Source organism: Aquarana catesbeiana, linkage group LG12 (assembly GCF_042186555.1).
Source record: "Aquarana catesbeiana isolate 2022-GZ linkage group LG12, ASM4218655v1, whole genome shotgun sequence".
Taxonomy (NCBI): Eukaryota; Metazoa; Chordata; class Amphibia; order Anura; family Ranidae; genus Aquarana; species Aquarana catesbeiana.
Window position 1 is genome coordinate 198,901,977 of NC_133335.1, and position 17,097 is coordinate 198,919,073.

Genomic DNA, 17,097 nt, shown 5'->3' on the forward strand with positions numbered 1-17,097 from the left:
TCCGATAGATGGATGAAAAAATAGTGTTTCCATCCGTTACACTTTAGCGGATCGGAGTGAGTCGGATGTCGCTCCATAGACCTGTATGGATCGTCCGTTCAGGTTCCCCTAAAAACCTGAACGGTCCGCCCGAGTGAAAGGGGCTAAAGGCTTTTTTTTTGTTTGTTTATGGTTTCTGATCATGCGCAGTCTTTCATATCCAATTTTTCTGGTACAAAAGGCATACGAAAACAGTACACATTAAACAAAAATCGTTAAGTTTAATTCTCATACAAGGAAAATGCTGGCGTTTGTCCCTTCAGAAATTCTGGTTTGGAAAGTCTGAATCGTATGTGGAAAGTTGTGTACAAACTATATGAAAATTGAACGATCATGCTTCGTATGGAATTTTTCTTCTGATTAGTGTGTACCCCCCTTAAAAGGTGAACTTCCCTCCCAAAAAGCTAAAGGCTCTGTGCTTTAGGGAAGAACTTTGATTTGAAAAAAAACAAACACTCTCAGTGGTTTCCTATAGCATATGTTATTTTGCAGCAATTCAGCCTCAGTTTCTGAAGCTGGGAAGCTGTTCATTTGAAATTACCAGATATCCTAAACCACACCCAAAAAACTTGTTGTCTGTATCCATCCTGCTTTAATATCACTGGAAGCTTTGTGACTAGTAGTTTGCACTGATCCCCATCATCACATAATCAGGACTGACACATAAAGAGGTAATTCATATTACTGCTTAGCTATAAAATGCTAAAGAGGAGGAGTGGTCGCACACAGGTCCCATTTTTTTTATTATTTAATTGGTTCATGTGTATTAATGTTATAAGCACAGGGAAGCCATAAACTTTTCACAGAAAAGGAATATTTATTTTCTGAAATTACATTGTGGTCTGTTTAAATGCAAATTAGCATAGCCGATATAGGGGTTTATTTACAAAAAGCTGGAGAGTGAAAAATCAGGCTCACTTCTGCATTGAAACCAATCAGCTTCTAACCGCAGCTCCTTCAATTAAGCTTTGGCAATAAAACCTGGAAGCTGATTGGTTTCAGTCTAGAAGTGAGCCTTATTTTGCACTATCCAGCTTTAGTAAATAAACCCCATAGTCTTTAAAAGGAGAAATACAGAACTTTTAAGAGTAAAGTCTTATAGTAGAACATGCACAGCTAATGTATCTTCTGGATCACCGCTCTGATCCTGGTTTTACTTTGTTGCTAAGGGCGGACACCCTTGATTTTGGGACAAGGTCCTGCCCAAATGCTATGATTGTGTCTCAGTAGAAAATAGGACTGGGTGGAAACGTACTGTCTATTTTTGTCTAGCCCCGAAATCAAGAAGTTAAGCTTTCACTAAGGCTGGATTCACACCTATGCAGTTTTAGTGCTTTTTGCATTTTGCAGATTTGCACTACAGTCCATTTAACATGGTTTCCTATGGCACACGTTCTGTAGTGCAAATCTGCAGAATGCAAAAAAGCACCAAAAATGCACAGGTGTGAATCCAGCCTAACAAAGTAAAACAAATTACAGAGAGGTGCAGAAAGAAGTGTTTTCCAGCTCACAGGCTTGTTTTAGGGTTTATGCACATGGCCCCAAAAAATACAGCAATTGTATGAGTAAAATTTTTTCTTTCAAGGGTTTGAATGTAGGTATATTGTTTTCTATAGACCTATGCACAGAGCTGCATAAAGATCAGTACACTTGCTGTGCATTTAGATCTATATAAAGAAAAAGTATGCATCTGAGGTGCTGTATAGGAGTCGTATTTTAAGATGTACACATGTAAGGGACTTGTGCCAATGTTTACATGTATACAGTATATATATATCCTATTGGAGTACCAGAGCAGCCTTCATCCTAGCATTGAAAGGACACAAGGCAGCTTTCCTAAAAAGCCACCTGTGCCCTATTGACAGGGCCATTTATGCTGTACGCATGTAAACACTGCTCAAATGTTACAGGTGTACAATGTACAGGTCGCTTTTCATGCAGGATCCTGCATCCAGCTTGTGCTAGCAAGATCCTGCATACCAATTTCTGTATTTTCAACACAACCATGTGCATGTACCCTTAAAAGCTAATTTCACCTTTGGAACATGGTACATGTTCCACCCGTATTTAGGGTAGAAAATATAACATGTTCCAGCTCCTGCTTCCTTTCCCCCCTCCCTGTGACAGCAGGCGGGGGATCCTCTCCCTGCACTCGCTATCACAATTTAAAAACAGGGCAGCTGTGCAGGGCTCCACCCATATGGCTACACCATAAGGACTGCCCCATGTACATTTACTGTGGCGGCGTACCTTTAGTGCCAAATCATGCACCTGTACGCGATTCTCATCTTCGGTCTGATGGCCGCGATGGCTGCTGGGAACCCGCAGACTGCTGTTCTGCCAGAAAGGAAAATGTTGATCTCATGGATTTCTGTTTTCCTTTAGTCAAAGCACTCACCCTACATTTAGAAAGCACACATAGGGAACACATTTAACCCTCTGATCGCCCCTGATGTTAACCCCTTCCTTGCCAGTGTCATTTATACAGTGTCAGTGCATTGTTTTAGCACTGATCACTGTATTGGTGTCACTGGTCCTCAAAAAGTGTCGCTTAGTGTTCAATTTGTCCACTGCAATGTCGCAGTCACACAAAAAAAAAAAAAAAAAAAAAAAAAAAATCGCTGATCGCCACCATTACTAGTAAAAAATTTTTTAAAATTAATAAGTCCCTAAATCTATCCCATAGTTTGTAGACGCTATAACTTTTGCGCAAACCAATCAATATACGCTTATTGGGATTTTTTTTACCAAAAATATACACTTATTGGGATTTTTTTTACCAAAAATATTTTAAATTTTTGAAGAAATTAGAATTTTACATTTTTTTTTATTGGAAATGTTTTATAGCAGAAAGTAAAAAATATTTTTTTTCAAACTTGACGATCTTTTTTTGTTTATAGCGCACAAAAAATAATAAAACCGCAGAGATAATCAAATACCACCAAAAGAAAGCTCAATTTGGAAAAAAAAAAAAAAAAAGGACATCACTTTTATTTGGGTACAGTGTCGCACGACTGTGCAATTGTCAGTAAAAACAACCCAGTGCCGTATCGCAAAAAATGGCCTGGTCAGGAAGGGGGGTAAAACCTTTCGGAGCTGAAGTGGTTAATTTTTCCTGCAATTTAGTAACTGCCTGCTCAAATTGGAGGTATGAGCAGACCATGTTCTGAGATTCTGCAGGACCCTGGTATTGCACCCGCCATCTGCGGATCATGGGTGCAATGCTTTACAGGCTGCAGTGTGAAGAATAAAAAAAATGCACATTTTTTTTTTCCTGCAAAAAGATGTGCATTTATTATTATTTTTTTTAATAAAGGATGAACTTTTTCTTTAAAGAGATTCTGTTAGGAAAGGTGGGGGGGGGGGGGGGGTTACTGCTACAGGTATACAGAGCAGGCACCTGCAGCAGCCACCCGTACCCTTCTATCATGGTCGAATCTTGGGCCCCTTTGAAAGTGCCAACACTTTCAGGTAGCATCAGAGCTTTCCGATAAGCCCCAATCCACCCCACACACACAATTCTTCCCAAGACTACAGTTGGCAGTCTCACCAGCCAATAGTATAGTGCAGAATGCTGTAAGGGGCAGGAAAGGTTCCGGAAGTGCCCCAGCTTTTCTTGTGAGACTCGTCTATGACAGGAAGATTTTGGAGGGTGCTTGAATTTTGTGCACTGTAAATCTGCATCTTTTTATTTTTTATGCCCCTCTGAAGCAATTTTCAAAAGGAACTCTGTCACCAAACTCCAACACTAAATGAATAGTCTCTGTTTAAGATTGTAAATACTCTCCCACTACCTGCACCACCAGACATTGCTCTAATGCAGTAAAGTCACTGCCTGAATACTCTGAAGAAACCAGAATACAGGAAACTGTAGTGACAGAGGGGTCAGCTGGAGGACTAAATTAGTACTGCGTGGGAGAAGGAGATAAACATTCCCGGAAACATTGGTTCTAGGTGTCCAGGTGTCAAATTCTCCTCATTAGAGTGACATTCAATGGTAAGGCCAGCAGAGAGGAAAGTATTCACCATCTACTTTACAAGGAAGGAAGAACTTCCTATTCCCTTGAAGATGTCAATGTGGGCGAAACACGTAGGGCCAGGATTTGGCGCTGACGCCATCATGCATGTGCACTAGCCCAAGTAATAAAAACAAAAAGGAATCCAAAATAGCAATGATCAATCCACTTAGGAATCCAAAATAAGAAAATATCCTTGGTGTTCATGTCTTAACGCTATTATATGATTAAACATCCGGAGTGCATCTTCCACCGTGAAAAGAAAAAAGGTTGTGCCATTACCATATGACTAGACTCCACGTTATAGGAGCCCAGTAAAGCATGGGTTAACCATACATAGGATGCGTCCTCTGGATGTAGACAAGATGATCTGGATACCAATTCCACTGGCTGCTCTCTCTGCGAGATGGCCAAGCTCCACGTTACAGAAGCTTAATGGGGCATGGGCTCATACAATACCTAGGATCCGCCCTCTGGTGATCCTGCCATGCTTCTCTGGCGGTGAATACAACAGCTGTGCTGATACACGTAGTGCAGGCCTGATCCACGGTTGTCACTACCAGGAAGCTGTTTCCGAACAATGATGTACATCCAATCCTGAAGCAAGTGTATATAGGCAAGAAGAGGTTTATTTGTGCATAAATTCCCACATACATAAACAGTGTGTCACCGATCCCTGTAGAATGATGATAAAATGAGAGCAGTTTTATTCTGCCATGCTGTGGAACTTTCTCAACTTTATTTCCACTGTTGGCCAGAATGTCACTTACCCCCTCATTACAGCGTAAGGAGCATATAATAACGTTGAGACACAAACACCAAGGATATTTTTGCTTATTTTGGATTCCTAAGTGGACTGATTATTACACATAAATAAATATATATATATACATATATTTATGTTAGAGCTGCAATCTTTAGTTCGAATGTTCTGTTGTGCGATCGCCAGCTGCTATCTTTTTGAACATTAAATCTAATTTCTTTTTCACCTGCGCAGTCACTTACACACCTTTACACTAGCCCAAGTAGCATGCAGAGTTACCATAACGCTGTTGTGTTTAAATCTCTGCTATGAGAGATACACGTTAGCTGTCTATAACTGAAAAGTGGTGGAAAACTGAAAAGCTGGTGGTCTGTGTTGATAATTTGAGCCGTGGGTAACCTGATGGCTATTTACTGTATATACTCGAGTATAAGTCTAGTTTTTCAGCACATTTTTTTGTGCTGAAAGTGCCCCCCTCGACTTGAGTCGATACTTGAGTCAAGCACTTTTCTGCAGCAAAAAATTTCATTTTCCGAACCGATTTTGGGGCCCCGTATCTCAGGGCCACTTGGTGCTAGGAACCCCACATTTGGTGTGCAAACCCAGTGGAACTGGTACCATAACATATCCAAAGCTGGGGTTCCTAGCACCAAGTGGCCCTGAGATACGGGGCCCCAAAATAGGTTCGGAAAATGTCATTCTCTGCTGCAGAAAAGTGCTTGACATTTTCTGAACCGATTTTTGGGGCCCTGTATCTCGGGGCCACTTGGTGCTAATAATCCCAGCTTTGGATATTTTATGGTGCTAGTTCCCCTGGGTTTGCACACCAAATTTGGGGTTCCTAGCATTAAGTGGCCCTGAGATACGGGGGCCCCAAATTCAGTCAACTGTGTCCATCTGCAGCAATGTCATTTCAGGACACTTTGGGTTCAGAGACCCCAAATTTTGGATGCAGCTAGGGGGCATCTAGGAACACTTAACTACCGAGTTTGAAGTTCGGGGGACCTATGGCTGCAAATGGGCACAGTGAGGCATGCAAATGGGCATTGTTGACCCTCTTTTCCACTTACAGTAGCTGTGCATTTCTCACCCTCGTCTTATACTCGGGTCAATAAGTTTTTCCCATTTTTTTGTGGTAAATTAGGGCCTCGACTTGTACTCAGAACGACTTATACTCGAGTATATACGGTATATCCTCAAACGCCATTGACAGCCTATAACTTGGGGTCTCTAACCCCGGTAAGCGGATTAGAACTGTATTTGGTGGAGGAGAAAAGTGATTCATTTGGAAGATTAGGCACTTGCTGCGGTTCACCCGATTCATTTTTATGTCACGTTTCTTGGATTTGCACTATTTGGACTGAATTACTCTATATGGTGTTTATATCGCTCTATATGTTCTAGCTTTGCATTCATACTGATCAAGCCTGAAGTTACATAATTTAAAGGGACAGCACATCTATTTATATTTTACAGGGAGGCCTTTTATTGAGAGGTGAGGTCAGAATCAGCTTTTCACCTTTTAGTGACTGCAATATACCTGGCCAGTTAGGAAAGCAAGAATATCTCCATCCATGTCACTTTGATGGATCTTCATCACTGTCTGTACTGTGGACTTCAAGTAATCTGGAACAGGGCTGATGAAAAAAGAAGTTGTACATAGAGAGCAGATTGGAATATATAATACAAATTAATAGACTGGGAGGTCTTTATGATAGAAAGGAGGGAAAAAAGATCCTGACCTTTGAGTATAGAAAATATCCACAGGGAACGTCCTTCCTTCCACTGTGAGGATGGCACACGTGTCTCTGTTGGGATCATTGGTGTCATTCTGATTGAAGAATGCCTTGAATTTCTGTATGAGAGGTGATAATTTTTGTGATATCCAGAACAGACAAAGAAAGCCATCCATCCTCTTCCACATCAACTATATCTCATATTATTTATAAGTGGCTTCCCCAAGAAAGTAAATTCAAATACTTGCAATGCAAAGGTACTCTTGAAGCTGGGTTCACACTTCAGACATCGCATGTGATTAGCACTGCAGTGCAGATCACATGCAATGTGAATTTAACCATACAAACTGGATGGCCGAAATCGCATAGCATTTGCACCAAAATGGTGCAGGACCCTTTTTTGATCTGCACTGGAATCGGATAGCATGTGTGTTCACACCCATGCGATCTGATTCCTGCATCATTTGACACTTCGCACTGCGATCTGCGAACCCATCTGTGAGTGTCATTAAAATTACATTGACACCCCCAGCGGTTCGCAGATGTCAATGTGAACCAGTGCACGATTCAGGTGCGATGCGGGAGCCGGCACTGAATCACAGGGTTTCCCGCATCGCACCAGTACTTAAACTTCTATGAGTTTCACGCTAAACATTGCTTACTCACTGAGTCTGTGCATGTTTAAAGCAACACCGTAGATTAAAAAACAAAAACAAAAAATAAAACAAAAAAAAAACACTGTAAATAACAATAATAATAATAATAAACAATCCTGCTGCCAGGACCCCTTTCTGACAGGGGAGTTAGAGACAGATTTGCTGTTCCTAGTGATTAGGAATAACTATCTCTCTCCTCCTCTAGTCAGCCCAGCTCCCATACAGTTAGAAACACTCCCAGGGAACACACTTAACCGCTTGATCACTCCCCTAGTGTTAACCCCTTCCCTGCCGGTGACATTTATACACTAATCAGTGACTATTTTTAGCTCTGATCGCTGTATAAATGTCAATGGTCCCAAAAGAGTGTCAAAAGTGTCCGATCTGTCAGCCGCAATGTCGCAGTCCCGCTAAAAATCGCAGATCGGGGGACGTGGCTTGGTCATGGCGCTGTGAGGCTGTGACACAGGGAGCTCCGTGCAGTGATCAGGGAGAGAGCCTGCAGCAGTGTACCGATCTCAGGCTTTTCTAATGTCAGCGACCAACAAAGCTCCAGGGACACCTTCCGCACACAGAGGGCCAGATATCTCTGCATATTTCCTGCAGAATTCCACAACTCTGGTCCCGGATTCCAAGATGGCGCCGCCACGCAACACTAATGCCGGCTCCAGCACGCAGAAGAGAGGAGGTAAATCACTGCCGGTTCCCGAGGTTCAGCAACTTTCAGACTGTCTGGATTCCCCGATTCTATCTCCAGAGATCCCCAGGGCAGACTCTCCATCAGCCTCGCTGGCTGCCAGCTCACAGGAACAGCCGTCTGCATCTGTGTGGAAGGACATCATCTCCTTTCTCCCCACCAAGCAGGACATCTCAGAGATGGCAGCCTCAATAGTGAGTACGCTCTCTAGAGAGATACATGATCTTAAACAGCAAATTGGTAATGTGGACTCAGCAGTTGAGACCTCTTCAAATGTAATGTAGTGGCGGCCCTGGAGAAATCGCACACAAGAGACCAACGCCACATTATCATGTTGCAATTGTCGATCGATGATGGTGAAAACCACAATCGCAGAAACAATATTAGGCTGAGGGGTATACCGGAGGCCACCACTGGGGGGCGATCTCAGAGCTACAGTAACTACCATTTTTAACCTCCTGCTGGATAAATCACCCACAGGGGAATTGGAGTTGGATCGGGTGCACAGAGTACAGGGACCCCGTGGGGGGGATGCCTCCTTCCCCAGAGATGTCCTTGCAAGGGTCCACTTTTATGCCATCAAAGAGGAAATACTACGTCGCGAATGGGCCAGGGGCCCGGTGGACTTTCCCATCCCCTTCTTCCCTGACCTCTCAGGACTTACCCTAAGAATGAGGGGGACTCTCCACCCATTGTTGGAAGTCATAAGGCACTCTGGGGCCACCCATTCCATCTCTCAGTTCAAAAGGGAAATTACTCCTTCATTCTACACTGGCCTGAACAGCTAACAGATCTCTTTGGTTTCCTGGAGGCTCTGGAGGTCCCCATCCCAGATTGGCTGGATTTTTCAACTACCACTGGCAGCTCCCATCCTGCATCTCCGAGACCTCAATAGATCCAGGAGGCGAAGACGACTATCCAGTGCAAGGGCAGAAACCAGGGACGCTCCGACCTCTCCTGAGCCTTAATTGTGTCCCATTTTCTTGGTTGTCACCTGTTTCTGTGGTGGCGTGGTAGGAGGCTACACATAGTGGTCACTGGACACCGGCAAGTTCGCCCACCTAGCTGTTAGTGATACCTGCGGGTACCGAGTACCCGAGAACTGTAGGGGAGCTGCTCACTTTGCCATAATGAGACTGAACAGCTGTTTGCTACCCAACCAGGCTGGCATATCCATGCTCACAGAGACTACCTCATATTTTGCTCTTTAATGCGACTGACATGCTTGCAATGTTCTGATCAGTCGTGCCCCGCAGCTGGACGGGGGCTAATGCGCTGCATCCCTTCCCCATTATAGACCAGGGTTGATTTATTTTATTTATTTTTCTATTTTTTACTTTTTCCCTGGCGTGAGGCTGGGGGCGGTGGCAACTCCTCCCAGAAGGCAGTGTAATACTCTGCCTTGTGCTATTTTAGTTCATGTAGTGCCTTGTGTGTACTATCTCTTATTGGGTTCTAGTTCCGGTTTATAGCTATTTACACGTAGGCATAATTGGCCAGATCAATGACCACTCACTTATCATATAGGTCCCATATCCTTGGTTCGTTAGGGGGTTCTCGGTGATTCCACTCCTTCACTGTTAAGGTCCCAGTCTAGCCTGTTAATATAGGGCCTCACCAGACGGCATATCTCCCACTGCTTTACAGAGTCAGTCTCCCACTTCCCACCCATAGGCCGCACTTAAGTGCATTAGGCTCTTTACAGCCAACTTTAGATCTCCCAGCACACTCTTTTTGCTCCTCTTCCCCCCCCCCTCTTCTTTCTTCATTTTTCTCAAGCTTCTAGTCCTTATTTCTTGTACTCCTTTCTTGCTTCCTCTCCCCCCTTCCTTCTTGTGAGGTTTATTAACAAGTATAGGCGCAACAATTCATGATTCACATGAGGTCAAAATCTACGTCTGCTGGTACATAATATCTGAATAAGGTTCATTAAATGGGAACTGAGATGATCAATAGTCCATATAGCAAACACAGGCTGATAAGTCTATGTGATGATGCTAGTGGGGGGGATAAAAACGTCCAAAGGAGGCAAGCAGGGGTGCCATCATAGTAGGAGCGAAACCATATTCCTGGGGCTGCAAAACAACAAGTAGAGAGGCACCTCTGGCAGTCGTTTTTATATAAAATAACACTTTAATAACAAATCAGATAAACTCACATTAGCAAGAAGAAAACAAGCATGGTATCAGATGTCAAAGATAACGCTCCCGGATCTGTGCCATATGTGGTCTGTGCTGTGGATGTAATCAGTACTCTTCCGGATGATGTGAAAGCCGGCTTCGGAAGATGGCTTGAAACACAGGAGACAGCTGGCTGCAGGGGGATGGCGTCATCAATAGTGGACGCGTTTCCTGGGCATGCGCACTTGGATGTACTGCAAGTCGCGCCCCTTTCTCAACAGACATCCAAGTGCGCATGCCCAGGAAATTCATGCCCACTATTGATGACGCCATCCCCCTGCAGCCAGCTGTCTCCTGTGTTTCAAGCCTCGCTCTGAGGCCGCCTTCTGAAGCCGGCTTTCACATCATCCGGAAGAGTACTGATTACATCCACAGCACAGACCGCATATGGCACAGATCCGGGAGCGTTATCTTTGACATCTGATACCATGCTTGTTTTCTTCTTGCTAATGTGAGAGTTTATCTGATTTATTAAAAAGTGTTATTTTATATAAAAACGACTGCACCTAGAGGCACCTTTCTACTGGTTGTCTTCTTGTGAGGTTGGTTCCTTTTTCCACATCCATACCGCCATTTTTTTTTTTTTTGGTCGCTACCCCGGATCGGTGCAGGGAGAACGGTACCCCCTGAAAATCTCACCTCCCGACACTCAGAGAACGGGCTCAAATTTACCTCCCTAAATGTTCGTGATTTGGCCACTTCAGAGAAGTGGTCCAGATTTCTTTCTGATTTCAAAAGGCTCTGTACTCAAGTGCCTTTCCTGCAGGAGACCCATTTCAAACTATAGGCAGTCCTTAGGCTCTACAACTGTGATTTTCCTAGCGTTTATCACGTGCCCTCACCTCTGTCGAAGTCCAAGGGTGTTAGTATCTTGATTGCGAAGTCAGTCCCCTGGACCTTTTTAGAAGAGCGTACAGATCCCCAGGGCCGATACCTGCTTTCAAAAGGGAAAATTGGACCTACCACAGTGACCCTGGCGAATATATACTTTCCGAATTCGGATCATCTTACCTTCCTGAGGTCCTTGGTCCCAATATTACTGAATTTCCGTGAGGGTACCATTCTGTTGTGCGGGGACTTCAATTTCTCCCCAGAGCCGTTACTGGACGCCTCGAGAGGGATTTCCCATATATCTTACTCCTACCTTAAAAAACTAAAAGCAGAACTGTTTAACCAATATCTGGTTGACCCTTGGAGAATTATGCACCCGAAGGATAGGGATTACACACCTACTATTCTTCTGTGAATTGCACGCATTCTAGAATTGATTTCTGATTCAACATAAAAGATTTGCCACTTGTAGCCTTTTCCCAAATTGACTCCATCTCCTTTTCTGACCACGCACAGACTTATGTGAACCTGCTATGGGAAGATTCCTCCCTTAGCCCTCCGACGTGGAGACTCAATGAGTCACTGTTACAAAGTCCAGAGGTGCGTCGTGATCTAGGCATGGTGCTTTCTGATTACTTCTCTGAAAACCTTGATTGGTCCGTGAATCCTGCGGCCATCTGGGAAGCAAATAAATGCGTGGCGCGAGATGTGCTGATTCAGATAGGGGCTCAAAAGAAGCGGGAGAGGACTCGGCAGATTGACGCGTTAGTTGCCCAGGTGCGCTCCCTCGAATTGCAACATAAACGCTCGTTGGCAGAATCCCATCTCACTGACCTTTTGAAGGCCAGGGAAGAGCTTAATGATCTTTTCTACAAAAAGACCACCCAATGTCTAGCGTGGGCTAGACGTTTTCTTTGTTCGCGTTTTCTAATAAACCAGGTTCCATGTTGGCAAGAGCTCTTCATGGCCCAAGGAAGCGCACCTTCATTCCATATATCACCACCAGAAAGGGTACTAAGGTGAACACCAATGAGGAAATGGGAAGAGAATTTTGTGATTTCTACGAGGAGTTGTATAACTTTTACCCTACTTGGACCCCAGAAACGGTTGCAGCCCGGACAGAGTCAGCTACTGAATACATCCGAGCCTCAGGCATGCCCACACTACCGGATGGGATCGGAGACTCCTTGGAGTCTGAGATCACTGCCGAGGAACTCAGAGTGGCCTTAGCCCAAATGAAGCCACGGAAGGCCGGACGGCTTCACGTTGACATATTACCATACCTTCTCAACTATCCTGTCTCCTCATTTCTTGACAGCCTATAATGCTCTGAAAGGGGAAGGTCACATGTTGGCGGACACATTGAGGGCATACATATATCACGCATACACAAGGAGGGGAGGGATCCATTCCAGTGTGGGAACCACCGTCCAATCGCACTCCTCAATAGGAATTTAAAGCTCTTTGCAAAAATCTTGTCAAACTGACTCTTGCCGCACATCCCGTTGATACATTTGGATCAGGCGGGATTTGTACCACTGAGGGAAGCAAGAGACAACACCACCAGAGTGTACAATCTTATCCATATGGCCCGATCATCCAGGAGCCCTTTCCTGATGCTTTCCATAGATGCAGAAAAAGCCTTCGACGGGGTGGCCTACCACTTTATGCAGGCAACCCTGGTTCACATTGGTCTGGGACCCAACATGCACAGATCGATCCTCAGGTAAATGAATGGCGATCTGACTTCTTTGATATAGCAAACGGGACGAGACAGGGCTGTCCCCTTTCCCCGATTATTTTTATCTTGACTCTAGAGCCCTCTGTGTTCCATCAGAGACAATCCAAACATTTTGGGTGTACAGAAGTCCTCAGGGCATCATAAAACGTGGAATACGTGGATGCCTTAATCCTTTTTGTTTCCAGCCTACGGTTATCTCTTCCAAATATCCTAGAGGTCTTGCGTGTATATGGAGACTTGTCAAACTTTAAGATCAATTTTGCTAAGTCCGCAGTGCTGAACATAACGGTCCCAGATTCCGAAGTCCAAAGTCTACACACATCTTTTGCGTTCCACTGGGTGGAAAAATCTTTTCAGTACCTGGGTATTACCATCACCCCTGACCTAGCAAACTTGTATTCCTCAAATCTACTACCCATGCTGCACGATCTGAAATCTGAACTCCAACATTGGCATACCCTGACCTTGACCTGGTTTGGGCAGTGTAATGCCTTAAAAATGACCGTCCTACCAAGGATTCTGTATCGACTCCAAGCTATGCCAATCCGTGTCCCCTTGGCATTTTTTATACAGCATTGAGATTTTTAGGGACTTCATTTGGTCCCAAAGGTCGCCGAGGATAAAAATGCACGTACTGTCTTTGCCTAAGGCGAAAGGGGGTATAGGGCTCCCCAACCTCTTCCAGTACTACAAGGCAGTGCACCTTTTGAGGGTTGTGGATTGGCAATGAATGCAGAGTTCAAGCTGTGGGTGACGATGGGGATTGAGGTCGCTTCCATCCCTCTCTTGACGTCGCCTTGGCTCCTTAACCCCAGAGGACATCCGGGATCATCCCCTGATAGGTGCTACTCTTGCAGTGGTTAGGTTGACCTTCGGCACCACGGGTCTCTCTCCGTTATCCTCCCCTATGACTCCTGTTATAAGAAATCCTGACTTCATACCTGGACTTGCTAGCAGATGCGTGCGGAGGCTGGCCCCTACTAGGGAAATATCGTATCATGGACATGTGGTCACAAGGTGGGCTGCCCTCCCCCGCAGACAATTCCAGGTTCTTAGATCCGCCACTGGATAGTCTGAGTACGAACCAACTTAGACATTTCCTACAGTCCCTTCAGAAAGTGCATTATAACCCACGGGATCTTACTCCCTTTGAATCCCTGTGCAGGATGGGGGAATCCCCTAGACACACCTTATCCCTGTTATATGGCTATTTAACAGCCCTTGCTGACGATCTGACCCAGACTTTTGTTCGCCAGTGAGAAATTGACTTGGATACTCAGTTTTCACTACGACAGGTGGAAAAAATTCCCCTCTTAGCTCACAAATCCTCCATAGCGAACCAATATCAGGAAGTCAGGTACAAAATCCTTTCCCGGTGGTATAGAGTGCCTTACATACTCCACAAGATGAATAGGGCCTCCCCTGACACATGTTGGCGATGTAATGCGGAGGGTGGTATGATACGTCACATTTTTTTTGGTCCTGCCCCATTTTGAGACCCTTTTGGGAGGAGGTAACAACCACTATTAAACACCTGACCTCAGTAGATTTGAAAGGTAATCCAGCTGCATGTCTCTTACACCTTACAGAAGGACCGCTGCGGAAATACAAGAAAACTCTTACCATGTAGCTCCTCAACGCAGCAAGGGCTTGTAACCCTGCGTTGTGGAGACAGCCTCAACCTCCAACCAGGGTCCTGTGGTACTCTAAAATTAATCACATTCACCGCATGGAGGAACTGACAGCTACACTCCATAATACCGAAGAACAATTTGGAGACAGGTGGAGGCCCTGGAGATACACCTGTACGGAGGCTTACCTGCAGGAGGTCGCCCGATTTGAGTCCTTACTGAGCTAGACCTGGCAGCTGCCCATATTTTGACCCATTCCTTTTCCTTGTTTTGTTTGTCTCCCCCCCCCCCCATTCTTCCCTTACTCTCTTCTAAACTCTTGCTACATAGCCGTAGTAACGGAAAAAATGGAAATTGGCAGACTTCTCTGAAGAAATGGGTTATGAGATAATATCCGCGGATGAATAATTGATGCATAAATTTAGAAATGTTAACAGTTCTATCCGCTTTCTCACATTACTAGATATTCTCCATTTCGTTAGTTGTAATTTCACGGTTTGATTTTTGATATGTGTACTTAGGGGCCTTCATGCCCCTCGGCTTCGCTGAAGACAGATGTTATAGTATATACAAAGTTATTTCTAAACTGTCAGCAAAACATATTCACAGGTCTTGTATGGCTAGGTTTTTTGGCATATGGTGTCTGCCGTTGAAGTGTTCCTACTTGGCACCTTTGTTCAGTTTGGTAATATGTAAAGATGACCTGACCTGTGACTGAGATGCTTTGCCATAATAAAAGAATTTGGAAAAAAAAAAAGAAAAAAAAAAAAATTAATCGCAGATCACTGCCAATACTAGTAAAAAATAAAATAAAAAAATAATAAAAATGCCATAAATATATCCCCTATTTTGTAGATGCTATAACTTTTGCGCAAACCAATCAATATACACTGATTGTTATATTTTTACCAAAAATATGTAAAAGATTTGGCTAATATATACATATTGGCTAAACTGATGAAGATTTTTTTTTTTGGGGGGGGGGGGGATATTTATTATAGCAAAAAGTAAAAAATATTTATTTTTTTCAAAATTGTCACCCCTTTTTTTGTTTATAGCGCAAAAAATAAAAACCACAGAGGTGATCAAATACCACCAAAAGAAAGCTCTATATGTGAGGAAAAAAAGGACATCAATTTTGTTAAGGTAACTCGCACGACCGCGCAATTGTCAGTTAAAGCGACGCAGTGCCGTATTGCAAGAAAATAGTCTGGTTATTAGGGGGGAAAATCTTCTGGTCTGTAAGTGGTTAAAAGAATTCGTTGGGGACCCCCAGGTCATCATAACTAGTGTCCCCATTAGATTTCCCCTCCATTACTTTTCTGGGGACAATCCAAAACGTGTGGATTTTTTTTTTTTTTTTTACTTTCAGAAATAATGGTAAACAGGACAGATAGAGAGGGTGAATCTCCAAAACAGGGGCACAGACAGCAATAAAAACTAACAAGCGTTCTAATCCATCTCCACTCTATCCAAAACAAGTAGTAATACTTGAACTCTCCAAAAGAGAAAAGATCTGAGGCACAGCCAATATTATTAAGAGTGCATTATATTGCTGAGTGTCAGTTGGCTCAGTGACAGATTGCAATTCAAGCACAATCTTACAAACAGCTGGCGACAATGATGCCTGGTAGGGGATCCTCACACACAGTGGAGGAGCAGTTCTCAGAGATCTGCACAATCTCCCCAGAATTGATGCATCAATATATGAGGAATAAACAAGGCTGCAAAACTGTGTAGGCTACTGTACTGGGACTCCAAGTGAAAAGGTAAATTCCAGGATTGAAATAAGGCAAAGTTTAAAGGTTACCTCTGCATCAAGTGTTGCTGAGGCCACGATCAGCCTCAAATCTCCTCTTTTCTTCTGAACCTGCAGATGTGAGAAACAGGAAACTGGGGTGACGCATCTGACTGATGTATGACAGACATTAGAATGACTAACTCTGGACTTGTTACATGCGACAGGTGACTGCACTTTCTTCTGCACCTTACAGCACTGTTACTCTTATATTAACGTAAGTCAAAGGCCCCTTTCACACATACGGATCATTTGTCGATTTTTCATCTATCTGTTGACGGATGAAAAACGGACATCAATGCATTTCAATGGAAAACGGATGCAAATGGAGGTTCATCCATTTACATTCACTTTTGTTAACATCTGTTTTTTTTGGAACGAATCAAAGCTCTATTTTGTTTTCCGTAAAAAAAAAACGTATCGGATGCAAAACGGATGTAAACAGACAAACGGTCCGTTTTTGTATGAAAGAATTGTTCCGGGACTCACGTGGTTAAGGATTTCAGCTGATGGATGAAAAACAGATGTAAAAATGGACGACAAAAAGGATGTAAACTTCATATGTTTTTTCTTTGAAAAATGTGACTGATGAAACAAACGGTATACATGCGTGAAAGGGGCCTAAGGGACCAGCTCTGATCCACAGTTATTCAACATACACAATACTATTTCTATGGACCTTATTATGTGCACTAATTCAGCAAGGTTTCAAACTTCAATGTCTGTTATACAGCCAGGCAACAGAGCAACAATGTGAATGTGAAGATACTCATAATACAACACCAAAATAAGCAAAAATATGCAATTTTTAGTTTTGTGTTAGGTTAGGGTTTTATTGGGATTTACTTTAACCCCTTCATGCCTAAGCCTTTTTCTAACACTTGTTGCTTACAAGTTAAAATCAGTATTTTTTGCTAGAAAAATTACTTAGCACTCCCAAACATTATTTATATATATATATATATATATATATATATATATATATATATATATATATATATATATATAT

At 43.4% G+C, this 17,097-nt stretch overlaps 1 protein-coding gene across 2 annotated transcripts in view; it reads right to left on the reverse strand.

Annotated features, from left to right (window-relative positions):
- The window catches only part of DHX35 (DEAH-box helicase 35), a 112,837-nt gene that overhangs the window by 58,354 nt on the left and 37,386 nt on the right, over window positions 1-17,097 (reverse strand). For both annotated transcript variants that reach the window (XR_012236764.1, XM_073606393.1), the window contains exons 8-10: window positions 16,101-16,160; window positions 6,561-6,673; window positions 6,359-6,455 (exon numbers count right to left, since the gene is read on the reverse strand). Coding sequence is in view for 1 of the 2 variants with exons in the window: in XM_073606393.1 (XP_073462494.1) it covers window positions 6,359-6,455; window positions 6,561-6,673; window positions 16,101-16,160 (270 nt within the window). In the remaining variant the exon portion in view is untranslated. The remainder of the gene's footprint in view (window positions 1-6,358; window positions 6,456-6,560; window positions 6,674-16,100; window positions 16,161-17,097) is intronic.